General features: G+C 33.4%; 2 protein-coding genes across 3 annotated transcripts; one reads left to right on the plus strand and one right to left on the minus strand.

Moving 5' to 3' along the window:
* Positions 1–2,159: 2,159 nt before the first annotated feature.
* LOC101219148 (tryptophan--tRNA ligase, chloroplastic/mitochondrial) lies at positions 2,160–10,068 on the minus strand. Its single transcript, XM_004136179.3, has 15 exons — positions 9,927–10,068; positions 9,668–9,817; positions 8,539–8,626; positions 7,803–7,844; positions 6,888–6,977; positions 6,567–6,689; positions 5,859–5,930; positions 5,197–5,309; positions 5,058–5,079; positions 4,911–4,976; positions 4,744–4,800; positions 4,020–4,066; positions 3,788–3,869; positions 3,618–3,707; positions 2,160–2,595 (listed from the first exon to the last, which is right to left on the minus strand). The coding sequence occupies exons 1-15, from the start codon at positions 9,992–9,994 to the stop codon at positions 2,461–2,463; spliced, it is 1,245 nt and encodes a 414-aa protein (XP_004136227.1). The 5' UTR covers positions 9,995–10,068; the 3' UTR covers positions 2,160–2,460.
* Positions 10,069–11,949: 1,881 nt separating this feature from the next.
* Positions 11,950–17,339, plus strand: LOC101218909 (protein SAWADEE HOMEODOMAIN HOMOLOG 1). 2 transcript variants are annotated; one of them, XM_004136178.3, is made up of 9 exons: positions 11,952–12,139; positions 12,380–12,465; positions 12,573–12,618; positions 13,724–13,841; positions 14,953–15,016; positions 16,190–16,241; positions 16,491–16,634; positions 16,717–16,836; positions 16,991–17,339. In XM_004136178.3, exons 1-9 carry the CDS (start codon positions 12,083–12,085, stop codon positions 17,039–17,041), a joined length of 738 nt encoding a protein of 245 aa, XP_004136226.1. In that variant the 5' UTR covers positions 11,952–12,082; the 3' UTR covers positions 17,042–17,339. The 2 variants fall into 2 exon arrangements, with proteins under 2 accessions (XP_031739237.1, XP_004136226.1); XM_031883377.1 differs by lacking the exon at positions 13,724–13,841 and having other exon boundaries at positions 11,950–12,139; positions 16,505–16,634.
* Positions 17,340–18,595: the final 1,256 nt, after the last annotated feature.

Here is an 18,595-nt window from a genome sequence, read left to right on the forward strand (position 1 = left end):
TAAATACCATATATTCAAAGGTTTATTTGAAAGTTCATTTGTATGATTAAAGTGTTGTTTGAATTGTGTCGAGTGTAAAAGATAGTGAATGTATGATAGGAGATATTGTCAACATTAAAAAGTTACACAAACCCTTATGAATATTGGTCATTAAATGTTTATAACTATTAATTGCATTCAAAAACCATGTGTAAATAGGCTATTACGATGAATCTATCCTTAAAATTTGTTATTATAACACGATGTTTATGGTTAAGGATATTTTTAAATATAGTAAAATAAATTAAAATATTCAAATATATAAACTATAACAAAAATTTTAGATTCTACAAATAATAGAAACTGATAAACTTCTATCAATGTCGTCGATGAAAGCATATAATATCTATTATTGATAGAATATAAAATTTTATTATATTTTGTTAAATTTGCCGTTTTTAGCATTTCTCCTATCATTGATATCATTGAAAAAAGTTATAATATACATTTTGCAATATCAATTTTAGATGCGTTGCTAATGCACTTTTCTTGTCAGTAAATCCAATAACTGAAAAAAGGATCAAAATGTGTTCAACATTTAAAAGTATTTACAAATATAACAAAAGTATCACAGGAATAAACATAGACTATCTTTATTACGACAAAGTTAGATATAAATAGTAATTTATCTTAATCTATCACGATCTATCATAGATAAATTATAATATTTTATAATTTTTTTTTGTTAATTTTTCTTTTGTCAAGGGGTAATTATATAATGAAGAGGTGATAAAGTTGTATTTTGGAATGCATGCATATGGTAAATACGGTTGGTGATTGAAACATGCAAAGGAAAGAGTAAAAGTTGGAATTTGACATAAGAAGCCGCCTCGGCCTCCGCCTCCACCAACAAAATTAAACAAAAACTCAACTACTTGTAAAATGACCAAACATAAACAAGTTGCCATTTTTATTCCAAACCTCACTTTTTCCACTGCTTCATCATAACCTACCATCCAATTCCCACACATTATATATATATATTACATTCACCATATGACTTTTTGAAAATATTTTTATTTGCATCCTAATTATCATCTTAAAATCGACTCGATCAAATTTGTATTAAATGTCAAACTAAGTGGATGCAATTATCTTATACATGCATAGGTCTATTCCGACACATAAATTGATCAATCTCTTTGTCAATAAACATAACTAATACTTTACTGTATGTTAGTGATGAAATTTGTATTAAATGTCAATTTCATAACATTTTCATTTTAAGAATTAAACGGGTTGAATTCATGCACTTGGAAGAGGAAAAAGAAAAGTGAGGTTTCAATTATAAAACAAACTAATGTTACAAGATTTGAAAGTATGAATGAGAGACAATTTTGATTAATATATATATATATACATACTAATTTAAACACTTGTCAATAGGGGTGTAAGTTAGTAAGATTAGCTTCGAAAAACTGATAAACTTAATAGCAAAATGATTAGAGAAGTGAGTATCATAATGATAGTAATGAGAATAATAGCAAAAGTTGCTGCACCTACCCAAGTGGCGGACCCCTACATTCCACTTAATTAGATACGATTTTAGGCATTATAATTTTCCACTTTCACTTTTTTGACACCCCCTCTTTTTCTTTATATTCAACCTTTAAAACACTTTTCTTTTTCCCTAATGATTTTGTAAAAGAAAATATAATTAAGAAAAGAAAGATTCTGTTGGACTTGTTGGTGCTCGTCCTAATGCTAAGCCTTTATCCCATTTCCTAGATGGAAAGAATCATAATTCCCCTACTACTTTACATTATAAACTACATTGACTCGTGTAACGCACAATTATAAAGTCAAATCTATTGAGTTTCAACTTTGGCATGCCTTCTCCCATATATTTACCATTTCCCTATTTATTTTCTTTGATCATTCAGTAAACTGATCTTTGATGAAAATGATACTAAACCAAGTTTTTAAAGTATCTAATTCGTTCCACAGAGCAAAAATATTCAAGTAAATCCAACCGAACCAACTTGCCCATCTCATTTAAAACGACTCTTAGGATCTAAGAGACTATATCAACATAATTCATAAGTCCAAAAATGTTGGATACACTTGATTATTAATTATTAATCCTAAAGGTGCTACTTGTTGAAATTAGCTTAAATCAATTGGCCTAGAAATCATTGTTTTAAAAATAATATTAAAGAAATACTTGTTCATGCAGGCACCCAACTTACTCGTAAGTTTATCATAGTACAAATGTCCAAGAAGTTCATTACAGAAAGAATGGTGATAGTGCCAAATAAAAGCATATTTTAACTTAATTTCAGCCATAAACAAAATATGCTAGCTTGTATTCTGCAAAAAGAAACTAATGGACAACGTGAAGTTACCAAGGTGGTTGTGGTTGTGGTTGCATGCATTGATGTGTTTATTCTTGAAAGTTTTTCATGACGGCTCGATTTTGTTTCATCTCCGAAGGAAACCCATAGCTTGATAGAGATTATTGACGGTAACATCTGCAATACTTGAGGCTTTCCTAGCACCATCGGCAAGGACTTCATCCAAAAACGCTGAGTCAGATATAATTTCGTTATAGCGGACCTGCATGGAAGGAATCGAAACAAAGGATAAATAATATATCGTTTATGCTATGCATTATTTTAATGTTTGGTGTTATACTTTTAAAAGTTGATTTTGAATGATTAGACAACGCTATTTAAAATCAAGTATTAGTACAATGAAGTCGAGTTGAAAAATGATTGGTTCACAATTATCATTACTGAATGGAGAAACGTAAAAAGGGTAACGTACTTTTTTTTTTTTTTTTTAAATAATAAGAAACCAAACATTTCTGGCCAAAAGGTACGATCGTGGAGTGATATCCAGTTAGTCAAGAGCCAAGAGTAAAGTTTTTGCAGTTGAACACAAGAACCTTCTCTCTAGAAAGCATGGTCCTCATCCTTTCGAGGTTAGGATGTCCTTTTTGCATCACATTGAGAATACTATGAATAGGGTACATAATTTGGGAGCAAATGTTGGTCACGCTCAAAGATTAAAACATTCGAGTAATCTAGTCTCCCAAAGTAGTTACTTACTTATGTAATGACCCACGATATTTTCCTCACTTCACAACAGAAAAGGGCGCACATTTGTGGCACACGCAATACAAAATATAGCCTCCAACATCTTAACTAGCCTACTCTTCCTCACAAAGCAAATTGGAGGTTTCTTATCGTACTGAGCTATCCAGCAGTAGATGCATCCGATTTGCTTTCAGAAAGATGGAATTTTACGTATCAAATTTTTGACTTAGTTTGCAGTTTGCTGCTCTCCTAGAAATATCGAAGATTGGCTTCCATAGTTGCTTTCAAGTTGGTGTAGTAATGAAGCAAGAGTAATTTAAATGTTAAACAAATGCCTCTACTCTTAACCATACTACTTCCAGACAAAGTTCATACTTCATAGAGCCCTATATGTCTGTGTTCCTTTCGACAAATTTTGCCTACTTGCATGTTTTATTTGCTTCAAGGTCTATGGTAAAATAATCTTTCCAACATTTGTTCGGCACTAAATGCATCAAGATGTCCTAGAAGTGTATCAAAACTAGAGAACCTAAAGCAAACCTGGATAGGATGTAGATGATCGACCAAAGCATCAGTAAGAAGGATTTTAAATGAACCCCAATTCATATTTTCGCACTCCTGCTTAACATCCTGCAATGGAAAAAATTTTCAGAACAAACTTAGAGACATCTCAAAGAAAAAATTTTCAACAGCTTGTCTAGGTAGAACACCTCTTTTCCTTTTCCAGAAACAAGTTGGTAAATTGTAAGAAGATTGTTGCATTCAGGTCTTTCAGGATTGTCAAATTCCAACCTACGTAGTCCACCAGATACGAGATAGAAGTATTGTTGAAAATTTCAGTATACAAACATCTCAAAGAAACAATCTTTAATAAATTTTAGGATGCAAAAAAGAGCATTATATAAGAAATCACACAACAATATCTAAAGCTTTTGGACTAACCCTGGAAATGAGTCAGTTTTGCAACGTTTTATCTTGTTGGCTATTACCTACATTGTGAAAAAGAATTTACATGATATTAAATCAAAGAAGTAGAGAATAAACAGACAACCGAAGTTGCATTATATATCATAAACTTAAGGTGGTAATTTTAGCTTCAAGGATTAGTAAATTAATATTGCATCAAACTAAAAAGAATCAGTAATTTTGCATGTCCACAACCACTTGAATTGAGTTGAATTCAAGTATCTGACAAATAATAGTCAAAGTGTAAGCAATAAATCCAAGAAATAGAATACCCCTGAAAGCAAACAACCAAATCAACTTACAATATTTTATAGACATGAATGGAGGATAAATAATGAAAAAAGAGGCCCAACACGTCAACTAGGAATTATTTGATGTAGATATAATTTAATGAAGGGTACAACACAAAAGATCAGTTAATTAATTATTCACCGCAAATTACATCATCCCCGGACAATAAATGGATATGGCAATAACAGGTAGGATATATCTGGTCAATGACCACATAGGTTTATTCACATTTGCAGCCGGTGGCTTTTGTTACATTTACAATTAATGTATTAACAAATAACTAAATCAGTTACGATCATATGTAACCATAGTAGGCTCCAAATTATGAATAAAAATTAGGAAAGAGTGTTATCCAAGAAACCAGCATTCAGCCAAGAAATAAAAAGAAAAAAGATAGAAGTTTAGTTACATCTTTGGGGTCAAGAAGATTGATTCTGGATTGATCAGAAGGGGCAGATTTCGACATCTGCAACATGAACCATAGAGACATCAATAAGTTAACAATGGGTCAGAGAATCCTACTTGTTCAAATAAATTTCTTCATAACCTCAATAGAAAAACCCTTTCCAAGCGTACCTTAGAGAGACCATCAGTGAGGGACATAACTCGTGCACCAGCTGGAGGTATAAGTGGCTCAGGAACCTACATTAGGATAAAAATTGAGGACCATTTCTTGTTGCACGAGGTATCATGATATCAAGTAGAGGAAGGGAAGAAATCCACCTTGAAAATAACCCCACCTCTCCTGCATTAATTAGACAAGAAGCACAAGAAATCAAATATTTTTTCTTTTCCATTTGTTCCCCTCTTTTTGTGGGCTGTGAACAGAAATAGTCCAGTATGAAACTTAGATGACTCTCACCCTCCTAATTTCTTCCACTTCCTTCCACCATATAGATAATTCACACGCTCAGCCAGCTCACGAGTCAACTCAAGATGCTGTTTTTGATCCTCACCAACAGGGACATAGTCTGACTGCAGAGATGTTTTTACAAATTGCATTAGACACCAATATGCTGCCTTTTTTAATGAAAACAACTGCTTTCATTGATAATAAATTTAAAATACAATGCTCCTTTTTCTTATTTGGATAAGAACGTGAAGTTTCAAGAATATGGTGAAAGTACACCCCTGTGCAAACAAAAAATTACACCTATATACTCCTTGTCCTTGAGTTAGAGAATGTAGGGAACATGCTTAATTGATCTTAACATGCCTAACAACATCTAAAAATCTACCCAAGTTGAAATGAGTTATGCACATCCCTGCATTATATGCAAATAGGTAAAAGATAAGAGTATAAACTACAATGGTAATAGAACAAGATGCTTGATAAACATATATTTTAGAATTTTGCATTTGAAAGGCATGACAAAAGATGAGATAAACATCAGTATAGTTGGCAACCAGAAAACAGCATGGTAAAATTTCTTAATAGCTATTATCTAAGGAAATACAGAAACAAATTCACCCCGTAGAAATTTCACAAATTAACATATAAAGGCTACACATCGAGAAGATCACCTGATACAGAAGAATATCAGAAGCCATTAGGACAGGATAAGTGAGAAGTGCAACGCCAACATTTTCATCCCCCTACAAAATCCAAACCTGATCAGTGATGTCAAATACATTGATTTTTCAGAAACAACTTCCCAATAAAAACATGACAAAAGCTTGATGATTATAAATTTAACACAAGCTGATAATGATTTAAGGCATCACACTTTTCTTTCCGTATATTTATTTTTGAAACGGAGACAAATTTCTTTAGTGATAATAAAAACTCAAAGTACAAGAGAGTTATACAATGAGCATAATAAAGAATCCTAGAGAGCGATAAGCAATGGGGGATCAGAAGGTGCACCCGGACATTTTTCTTTCCATATTTCGAAGATGGTGTAATGCTAGCTGTTATTTTTCTCTTGCATTTTAGAGTAACTCTACTTTAAGATTTTGGACTTTGAGACAAACTTTAAACATCAATATGCAGACAATAAACATAACTCACGACACCTCTCTGAGAGGTATAAAAGCCTGTCAATACAAATTCTTTTCAGTCCTTGTAAGCCTTCCACGGACAAGATCTCAATGTTGTTTCATTATATAGATAAAGAAGACTTGAAGGAACACCTTTTTTATAAGAACAACTTTCATTGAGAACAAATGAAAGAACATATGAGCAAGTAATTTGGTAAAGAATACAGAAATATCATACAATCATAAACGCACCGCCTTGCGTGATTTCTCCTTAAACTGGATCATCCTGTTTAGCCAACCAATTGGTGTGGCTGAACTAAGTAACCACATCAGCTCTACATGAGCACGAACATGAGACTGAACAAAGACAGAAGCCTGCAACACATAATGCATTTTCAATTTCGTTCATAAATACTCCACAGCTAGGGGCATTCTAATTGCTTCACAAACCCCACAAAAATCCCTTATGTGTGAGACACACACACAACCTCTACATTTGTAGTTAAAGGCACACACGCACACACACACAACTTCTACATTTGTAGTTAAAGACACACACCCTACACACCCTACCTTGGAGGTATCTACACCACATGCCAAATAAATGGCTGCTGTATCTCTTGTTGCTTTATGTAATTGCTGAGTATCATAAGGTAATGTGATCTGGAAACAATGAGAGTAATACAATAAAAAAAAAAAGTAAGCTACAATTGTCAAGCAGCAGAAAAACCCAAAGATCAATATTAAAAAGTTATTTACTAAAAGAAAATACAAAAGTCCATAAAGATTACAATTAGGTTTTGTCTTGGAATTAACAAATCTTAAAATTAAATATGAATGACAGACGTTCCAGTAACAACCATTCATCTTCTAAACAAACTTAAAAAATAAACCTCCAAATTAACTACTAAGCTCTATCAAGAAACTTTTTCCTTTTTATCTACTGAGCAAACATGAGCAAGAGCTATGCTCAGATTATGAAATTTTTGGTTAATTTGCTTAGAACATTTTAAATTAAAATAAAAATGATAAAAATGAGATAACACCTTGCATCTCCCACTTGACAAGTTGGGGTATCATATAAAATTCTACAGGACCAACTGACAAAGCATTATGTCACTTTCAGTTGCTTACTGCAGACATCAACACATCACATTTGGTCTTTCCTAGTGGAATGCACCCTAAATGCTTTCCTAACCTCATTTGATTTTAAATATAAAGAATTCTACTATCATCAACTTTTCCAACAAAATAACATTTTTTGAAATAGAAGTTCTGATCATTTTGTAATTAAATACCATACAGAGAAAACCACCCAAGGTATTGAATCGCAAATCAGTTAATAAATAAAACCCCAAGTCACAGCAAGAACAACATCCACGAGGACAAACATTCTGCAAAAACTATGTGGCACTAAACTGAGGTAGCCAGAGGATACGAATCTGTGCATAGTTCACAAACATGAAAATAGCAATTGTCTTAACATACCGCATGAAGATCCACAATGAAGAAGAGAGTATCATATGTATCCTGCAAAATAGCATGAAAATAAATAAGGAAGTTTTACAACAATATGAGAACAGATAAACATACATTTTATGCTTTTTTTCCTGGAAGAGTCGTGAAAAATTAGCAGGTTTTAAGAGGCAAAAGAAAACAAGTTGTGCACTCCAATTAAGTATTTAAATATCACTGTAGCTAACATAAGGGAAAAATGAACGATGACAAGTTTGAAAATTTTTCTCAAGCTATTCCTCAGAGGATCATAGAGCTAACAAACTAATAAGTAATACATTGTCTGCATATAAATATCATTCTTCATTATTTTTTATTCCTTCTCATGGATGAATCACTAAAAAATAAACCTACATTCAAGGTCCTGAGTATGTTTTGAAAGTTCAAGGGAGCAGGATAGTCAGGTATTGGTTTAACTTGTTCAAGGGAAGGAAAAAAAAAACAGCCTTTAGCCATACAGGATTTTATTCAAAACAGAATCACAAATTCCAAATGTATGTTCAAGAGGTAATCAGGTTAAATTAGTAGCAATGCCCAATGGTAATACAAGAACTGAGCTAAGCCTAACCACTATTACTTCAAAAGTCTTTCAGGGAGCCATACATAAAGATAGTAACACTATTCTATAAAGCATTGACAGAGAATACAAGCAAGAGATATCATAGCAAATTTGCAAATAACGCATTTGAGTATGAGAAGTAATATAAACCTGAAGTGAAATCCAATTCTTTATTGCACCTAGATAGTTACCGAGGTGAATGGAACCAGTTGGCTGAACACCAGAGACTATCCGCCGTCTGGCAAAACAATACACAACTTGGTTTAATTGCACAACAAGGTAAGTGCTAGCAAATAAATATATGTGCACAGACGTATACATTAATATGTATAACATACTAAAAGCATCCATAAACCAAAAAAGAGAATGAGAAAAATAACGAAACAATGTGAACTGAAAAATATTAGAAAGACTGCCAATGGGATATTACAACTCCTAGACACCAACATTATATTATCCATTGGTTTTGTTTTTTGAATGACCCAAAGGGCCTCGTACATATGAAGAGTCCCTCACATACCCATGATCTTCCCTTTTCCTACCCAATATGCAACTTGGATGCACTCCTAACACATTATGAATCTCAGAATTAGTAGGGCAGAACTCAGAAGTTGATTAGACTTATGACAAGTAACACTGCTCCAAAAGTAATCATCCAACCCAACAGCAGTTTAACATTTCATTTCCTCAAACCAGCAGTGATCTAGTGGTTTATCTTACTCCTATGAATTTCCGTATGGACTTGAAATTTTACACACTTTGGCAAACAATGAAATCTCAAATAACACATTAGATTCAATTATCGATCAATTACCAGTGCTTTCATATTATAAAAACTAAAGAAATTTGGGGTCCGATAAAATGAATGCAGAAGAAGTAGAAATTACAAGATGGAACTAATGCAGTCATCTAGTGTTTATTTTACTGCTTCTACAAAATTCAACTTGAAATTTTACACACTTTCGCGAGCAATGAAGTCGAACACGATTCTCGATCCGCTACCAATACTTCATTTTATAAAAACGAAAGAACTTCGAGGTCAAACATAAAAAATGCAGAAGAAGTAGACGTTACTTGGTGGAACTAATGCAATTATCTAGTGTTTATCTTACTTCTTCCACAACATTCCGAAACGACTTGAAATTTTACACAAGTTGGCGAACAGTGAAATCTCAAAGAACACAGAAGAGTCAATTCCCAATCCACTACAAGTACTTATTACAAAAACGAAAGAAATTCGAGGTCCAGTATAACGAAATGCAGTAGAAATATAAATTACTTGATGGAACTGGGAGGACGCTCTGGCGCAGCAGCAGGTTCGGTGAGGGAGATACCGCAACAACATCGGGAACTATTTCCAGTTGAAGACCGATTAAGCGGGAAGAGCGAATGAGGCTTGGTGTATTTGGTTCCAAATGCAGACAATGATCTGCTTGAAAGTTGAATCCGAACTTAGAAATCACAACAATTGATGCTACATTCGACACTGCGTGTAAATATGTGCGATGAAGAGAGCAGAGAAGGGAAGAAGTACGTACGGAGAAGGTGTAAAGCGAGTGGACGACTGTGAGAGGACGAGAAAGTGAGAGAGAAGGGCGCGACCCATCCTCGTTTGTGTGCTTCGGTCTTCACAAGCTCACAGATGAGGTCCGTACCTGTCATTTTATACCACAAGCTGGCGTACGTACCACGCGCTTCAATTTTATACATAGCACAACGAATGTGCATCAAACCATTCAGTTGGGGTGAGGTTCGAGACTCGAAAAATCGATCTGAATAAAAAAAATTGACCGAATCGATACAATAGTCGGTTTTATTATAAGTATGACTGGTGGCTGATTTAATTAAAAAATTTCAAAATTTTGATCCAATCCTATCCGATGAACATGGTTCGAATTATTATAAACCGACTACGTCCCTTATCGATGATCACCACTGTCGTTGAGGTTGATGGAGAAATTAATGGAATATTATAGTTTGGATTACAATCATTTGTATTTATAAATAATCCGTTTGAGACGTGAATTATTTTAGTTTGAAAATAAAATGTTAAACATCGATAATAAATAATAAACAATTATAGACATTAAATACAAAAAAACAACGGTAGATGGTAAGTTGGGAGGGTTTAATATAACATAGACGTGACTACGAAATAATATTTAGTATAGTAGTGTTTGTTATTTCCATCAAAATTAAAATAGCACGCATATTAGACAAAAATTGTAGTATATATGGCAAATTGAAAAAACCAACTCTAGAGTATAGTTATTGTTACGTATGTACTCTTAACCAAAACCGAGTCTTCCAACTCATGTAAGTGCTAAATTAGATCAAATTTGACCATCAAATTTACATGCTTATATAAATTATCACATTTTGTAGAATTATAAGGATTGATTTTATAATAACGGTTCCAATTTCCATAATTATTGCAAGCTTATCAATGATATAACATGAAATTTCAGTATGTTTTATAAATATTTTGGTTCACATTGATATGCTTTAAAAATATACTTTCAAATATAGTAAAATAAAATTTAGACCATAAACTAAAATATTTACAAACAATAGAAAAATTTTAGATTTTATTAATGATATAAATTGATAAACTTTTATGATTGTCTATCAATATCAATAATAGAAACATATTAATGTCTATTATTAATAAATTATAAAATTTTGAAATATTTGGTTAAATTTATCATTATTTTTACCATTTTTCTATTTTAAAACTTCCCAAAATTATAAATATAAACCATAAGATCCAAATTATTTGTTTTCTATAAATTATATATTATTACACGAGAAAAACTAGGAACATTCTCAAATATAACAAAAACTTTAAACTATTTACAAAATATCACACACCTTATCTAATTATCTCTAATTTCTTTAAGTTTTTTTTTTTGTCGTGGTAGTTTGCAGATAATTTCACTGTATGAGTTATGCTGCCAACAAAAATACATTTGTGTTTTCATGTTTAATATATATTGTGATTCAAATTTATATTTTGAGATTATCTACCAAATAGATCATCAAATAATGAAAAAGTATATACCAAACATGTAACTCAACTTTGTTAGATAATAAATGCAATTAAAAGTTTGGATTGATATTAGCCAAGTTTGACTACATTTTTAACTGTATCAAACCACACTCACCCACAAATTTAGTATAGGTCGGGATTCAAGCCTCTCAACTTTATTGTCGATTTATAATATATATAAACAAAATCATTTAATATTTAATATTTGTAAGCAGTTTAGGTAATTATATTTGTCAGTCTCTCGACTAACTAAAGTTAAATTAAGTTTGTGTTGAAAATTTTATTATTTTTTTCGAATTGCATTGAATATTAAGGTGAAGATTGAAAGCTAATAAACAATAAAGTTAAACGATCGTTTAAAAAGCAAATGATAGCGAATAAATTGAGAATGTCTTACTAAACACATTTACGTCCCAACAAATAGAAAATTCAAAGTAATAAAAAGGAAAATTGGAAATGAAGAAAGTAATGACTTTGGTTTAGTTTCTTTGTAATCCATAAATCGTAAAATCCCTAAAAGGAGCCCGAAAAGGCAGGGGAAGGCGGGCCCGTTGAGTCGTCCCGTTGGGGTATTTCTAGTCGACGAGGGCGAGGGAAGTGCAAAATAACTCTTCCTATCAAAGTTCGAGTAACACTCAAACAACAATGGAGCGTCTCCGCCCCAGAGGCAGACAGACGTTTTCTGGGTTCACCAAGGGCGAGGTACATAACCTTTTCTTTCATTATCATTTCCTTCTTCCTCGATTTATCTACTGTCTCTCACCCTCTGTGTTCGGCAAGCCATTTATTTCCATGATCATGCCCGCTGTATGTTTTGATGTTTTGGTGTGCATTGGGATTTACAACGTAACTTCTTCTGTTGTACATACTTTTTTTTTTTAATGTTACAGGATGACATTCATTTTAGTTTTTCTACCTTTTGGGTTTAACTCTTTCAAACAGATTGAGAAAATGGAGAAGTTGCTAGAGGAATCAGGAGAACAATCGCTTAATCGGGATTTTTGTCAAAAAGTTACCAAACGTTTCAAGTCAGTTTCAGCTTTTGCTCGTTATCAGAGAACTTTTAATTTATGTTTAAATTTGTATAGGGCGTATGTATAATGTCGAGTTGTTTTGGTGTTCTATGACTATACAGTCGGTCCTCAGGTCGTGCTGGGAAGCCCGTAATAAAGTGGACGGAGGTTGTCACTTTTTTCATTTTATTTTGCTTATTCTGTTGTTTTTGAAATATTATTCTGCTTCTATAGTTGTATATCTTGCGAGTAAAAAAAAATGCTTATCAATTCCCACTCGCAAGATTGTATATCGTGTGAGTGAGTAGGAACTGATAAAACATTTTTTTTTTCTGTGGGGATTTGGAAAACGCCGTGGAGATTCTTGGTTGTAGGGAGACTCATTGTGGTCCAAGCTTGGATTGAGAGTGTTTAGGATCCCAACTTAACTTTTTTTTTTTTAATTTCTGGGACTTTCCCTTAATAGGATTCGTGGGAGGGTCCTCAATCCTTGGATGAAAGTCTTGTAGCTACTCTATTCTTCAAACTAAAGCCAATTCTGCAGTCCTTCTCTAGTTTATTGACCCGAGGTTGGGTGATACCTGATCTCTCCATTTTTATAATTGATTTTTGCTTCATTGAAGTTCTAAATATTATCCGGTCCACTAGTTCCTTAACTTGTGGTGAGCTAAATTGCTGTCATCAAGTTGAGCTTCCTGCACTCTCTCTCCATGGAGACTTACGCCAAATTTCGTAAAAGAGTTCAATGCTTTGGATGAGTTGTATTCAATGGGAAGATCAAATCTGACAACTCTATCAACAGGAGGTATGCTTTCTTGGACTTACCACCTTTGTAGTCCATTTGTTCAATGTGATTGCAAAGATCAGAATTATTTGTTACTTCATTGTCTCTTTTTCTCATGACATTTGGTGCAAAATCCTGTAGGTCTTTGTTGTGAGTTCGGCGTTCAAATTTGGTTCAGAGTGCCTAATGCTAAGTAACTTCCTTTTTTTCTGGAAGGGTCGTACTTTGGCAGGGTATTTTGGTCACTAGTGGATATTTGGCAGGAAAAGTGTAAACAATTCTTTGAAGCTTAATTTCTCAGTGGGGCTAGGTTTGGAGTCTTTCACCGCCGAGTCTCCCCATATTACAACAGTAGAGTCTTAATAGGTCTCCTGAGATGTTTTCCCCCATGTATTCTTCATATTTACTGTTCTTTATCCAACCATTCATTTATCTTCATGTTTGTGAAAAAAGGTTCAGGTTAAAATTTGTCTTCATACAATGTTATAGGTATATGATTGGTTACAAAGCAGACTGCAAGACCTCCCAAAAATTGAAAAGAGGATATCTGAAATTCCCAAAGCTTGCCCTTCAAATAAGACTCAGGAAAGTTCTCAAGGTCCTGAAGGTAATTTAAGTTAGGCTCTTGCCTTCAGTGTTTTTTTTAAGCCAAGTTAGAGTTACTCAGCTACAGGGGAGTTTAACGTATGTTTGGACATAAATTAACCATAGTGTTATTTGGAACAATTTGAATGATGCTTCGGAGTGATGTACAATTTGAATTTATTGAGACTATGTTTGCCTCCAATTGAAGACGCTTACTCTTTTTCAGTGATGAAATGGAATTTTTAGAACTTCAGTGCAATAGAAACAGTAGTTGTTGGAAGGGCAAGAAGAAAAGTGTATCCTCTGAGAGTTGGTTAGTATTGTATGGGTTGAATATATGCCATCAGGAAGGATGTGAGATGGAGGTAGGTTTAGATTGTATTTTGGCAATGTTTGGGTGTAGATAGTGGATAGCCTCTCGAGCTGGTGAGGCATATATCCTGTAAGGCATGCATTTCTTGTACCCTCTTGAACTCACTTTTAGCAATCGATAATTGAGACCTAATATTGAGTTACATATTAAGAAATGCTTAATTTTCGTTTGCATATAACATTTCTTCCATTAAGTGCACTAGTGCAGTATGCATGAAGCAGGGGCAGGTTGAGGCAATACTTACATCTGGTATTTTGGTTGCCCTTGGACTTAAGATTGTGGTCATTTTTAAGATAAGATTACTTAATTGGTTGTTTATTACTGTAGTTTATTGGGGCTATTAGTTAGCTGCATGTTCCTCCATTTTCCCTTCTTTCCTTCTCTAGTTTTTCTTGTGAGTAGTTGAACCATTTAACATTAGAATACAAATTTAATTACAATAGGTTGGCGTAGGGTCATTGGGGCAAGTGAAAGACATAAAGTATGTTGGGGGAGTGGGTTCATATTCACGGTGTTCCAACTCCTACATAAGATATTAGAATTTTTAGGTTTCTTGACAACTAAGTGTGGTAAAGGTCAACGTAGCTGTCTTGTGAAATTCGTTAGTTGTGCAAGCTGCACTGGATACTCACTCTTCTAATTAACAAAATAGCAAATGGAAATGAAATGTGTTGTTTTATTTTATTGTTCTTTAAATGAACTGTGCAGATGTGAGGTTTTTTTCCTCCTCCACATGCTAATGATCTTTAGTTAAAAGCAGATGAAAAGAGCCCTGATTTGTCAGAATTGGAATTTGAAGCAAGGTCATCAAAAGATGGTGCATGGTATGTGAAGAAATCACTGCCGTTAATTTTGATTTATAGTGTTTGTTCTGTTTGGTTTGGTGCTCTCTTTGTATTTGCTCTGATGATATTTAATTAAGCTAAGAAACATATGCTTGAATTCTTGCTTTTACGGATTGCATATGGCTCCACTATGGAATCAATGGATAGAAGCCAGACGGGATAAGTTAAACAGTATCTTCGAGTTTTAATTTTCCCAACCCTTCAAGCAGACAATCTCCTCCTTTAGAGGTTTGATTAAAAAATAATCTTTCTTTTGTCTAGCTCTCTCTTGGCTGTGAATCGTAGTTGGTCCTTTGGGAACAAGAAACAGAAGTTGCAGGAGAAAAATGAAAACATAGAGGATTGATTAAAAGTGTAGGAGTGGCCTAGTATGTTGTATTCTGATATCTGGTCCTCTGTTCTATTTTGTTATGATACTCGTTTCTTATCATAAACGAGCTCTAGAAAGGGAAAACGACAAATACATTCATGCTCTATGAAGTAGGAATTGGGAAGTTATGATACGCACTGATTGGATGTTTATGTAGCCATTTAAAGTCACTACCAGTGTAGTTACGTAGTAGCTGCTATTGAAAAAGAATCACTTTTGGTTCACTGCAACGCTATATTGATTAATAGGAATAGTTATTTGTAAATGATCGGAATGTTTCAGTATAATATATCAAATAACTTGTCTCTAATTTTGTCTGCTCCTCACGACAAGCAGGCTGCTGTTAAGTTTAATTAGAGAAAATTTCCTCTCGGTATTTGATTGTAAATTGTAATGGATTTAAAGGTTGAATGTTGCTAGTTGCTACCCATAAGGAGATGATTTTAGTATGAAACTGTATTTCATTCAGATTATGAAGGGGAAAAATAGAACATAAAAGAATGGAAACTCTAGGTGTGTGTTTGAAATGCATTTTCAAGTGTTTAATTTTTTTTTTAAATGACTTAATTTTTACATTTAGAGTGTTCGTATTTTAAAGAGTTTTTCTAATCAAAAGAGTTCAAATAAAAAAAAAAGTTTTTTGAAAAACACTTTTTCTCACGTCAATCCAAATATGTCAAACATTGGTTTTAGATGAAGCTGTATTTATGTGGTTTTTGCTGGTTGATTTATCCATTTCAATTTTTCTGGGGTTTTGATGGCATTCCACTAATATTATGCAGGTATGATGTTGCCATGTTCCTTACACATAGATTTCTTAGTTCTGGCGAAGCTGTGAGTCTTCAAACCATGACACTCTTTTCCGTCTTGTATTATGATTTATCAGGCCTTCCATTTTTTCACAGAGTACATCAATTTGTTGAACCAAGTGGCTCATTGTTCACCAGGAATGAGCACTTTCCCGAAAAATACACTTAAAGCTATACTTGCATGTGATACGATTATCCAAGTATAATTGCATGCTAGTTTTCATCTGCGAATAGGACGTATATTTGTCTAATTGGTTTTGCCGATTCATTAAAGGAAGTTCGTGTCAGATTTGTCGGATTTGGAGCTGAAGAAGATGAATGGGTCAACATTAAACAGGCAGTACGAGAACGCTCTGTCCCTCTAGAACACACAGAGTGTCAGAAGGTGAAGACTGGAGACCTGGTACTCTGCTTCCAGGTGATTCACGCCTAACCGTTGGACGACTTTTAGATTTTTCTTTTCTCTTTAGTTCACTTCATATTAATGTTAAAATTTGTAGGAGAGGAGAGATCAGGCAATCTACTACGATGCTCATATTGTAGAAGTCCAGAGGAGAATGCATGATATTAGGGGCTGTAGGTGTCTTTTCTTGGTTCGTTATGATCATGATAACACTGAGGCAAGTCATTTTTCTTATACTTTATCAACCCCTTGAAAGGAGTTCTCAATATTCACGATTGACCTTACTTGAATAGGATTTAATAGATTGAAACGGTCCTTGAATTCTAAGTTCTTCAATATTCAATACTGACATCTACTTGTTCAATTATCAGGAAAATGTTCGGTTGAGAAGATTATGTCGCAGACTGACACATCAAATCTAGTCTTTGGTCTTTGATATCAATTCATCAACCTCTCTCGGTGGTCATTCCCCATATCTAAGCTGAAGACATGAATGGTTTGCCTCAGAAAGCACGCAATAGCTAAAGCTAGTTTTGTATGGTCGAGGAAATGTTGTGTAAAATTTCATAATAGAATGTGGTTTCATGTTTTCATCTTATTGTTTATGTGTTCGAAGAAAAAACCTTGGGAACAAGAATGGGACACCCACATGTAATTGTTGCATATTCTGTGTCTTTGCTAATCGGGCAATTACGAGTTCAAAGTTTAATTAGCCTTCCATATCTCTCTGCTCATCTCTTGTGAATTTGATCCTAACATTTTAAATATGCTAAATCTAGGTGTGAGCATGATAGGCCAAAAAATCGAGCTGTTCAATCAAACTGAAGTAGCTTGGTTGAAGAAGGAAAGGCGTTGGTCAAATGTCAAGTTGAGCGATTTTTGAAGTATTTAAACATTTAGTAAGTGAATCACGGTGGCGGTTTAGTAAGAAAATCAACTTCAACCAACCAACTTATGTTCAGTCCCAAGTAAATCATTTCATCAGCTAGTATTTATAAATTTAAAATATGTGAACTCTTACTCTTATCATTCTAATTAGATTTTTTTAAAAACTAAATAAAATTCTAACCTTGTGGTGAGATTTTTTTTAATTATTATTTTGAAATATGAATATTGAAAATAAATTGAACAGAACAATTTTTCTTTTTAAAAAATAATTATTAAGGTTTTTTTAAAGTTTTAAGTTAATAAAACCAAGAGTTGGAAAATGTAAGATTAAATCAATGAAATTGTATAGTTTGAGGGTCACCATTATGTTTAAACCTAATTATTATAGTTATCTTAATATTGGAACAATTAGAAAATGTATTAATATATCTATTAGACATCAGCCCATAACTTGTAATTGATAAAAATCTTTAATAATACTTTAATACTTGATTAGGTTCATCCTAAACTATGACAAATTCATATAATAAATTTTGATCAGTGATGGGTTAGGCCACAGCTTGTATAGCACCTGCTCATCTCAATTTGGTTGACACAATCAAACACTCACATCAACCTCCAAACTTACACTAAAAGAAATTCATTGCCAGCAAAAGGATTTAGCACAAATAAAGGGAGGCTCGAGGAAAACCTTCCAAAGTAAAGTAACGAAATAGTTTAGTTTTAATTTGAAGGGACAAGGGTGTTGAGTTGAATTAATGATAAAGTGAAAAGGTAGCGGGAGGAAGAAAGTGCATTTTGTTGGTGTGTTATTATTAAATATCTTAATTTTTAAGGGAGAATTCAGCTTGAGAGCCCATAGTTTTTGTAGGATACCGTCCACTTTTCTATAGGGTATTAACCGAAATCAATGACCAATCCAAAAACTTTTTTCACAAAATAATCTAAATAAAACTCGAACAATATCTAGAGAAGAAGATTGGAAGATAGTTTTATCATTGAACAAGTTAATAATAATAATATTTCATCAAGTTGAGAAGGACTCGAGGTCCTCTAGGTCGATCTATACTAAATTTGTCGGTAATAAA

Source organism: Cucumis sativus, chromosome 3 (assembly GCF_000004075.3).
Source record: "Cucumis sativus cultivar 9930 chromosome 3, Cucumber_9930_V3, whole genome shotgun sequence".
NCBI classification, from domain to species: Eukaryota; Viridiplantae; Streptophyta; class Magnoliopsida; order Cucurbitales; family Cucurbitaceae; genus Cucumis; species Cucumis sativus.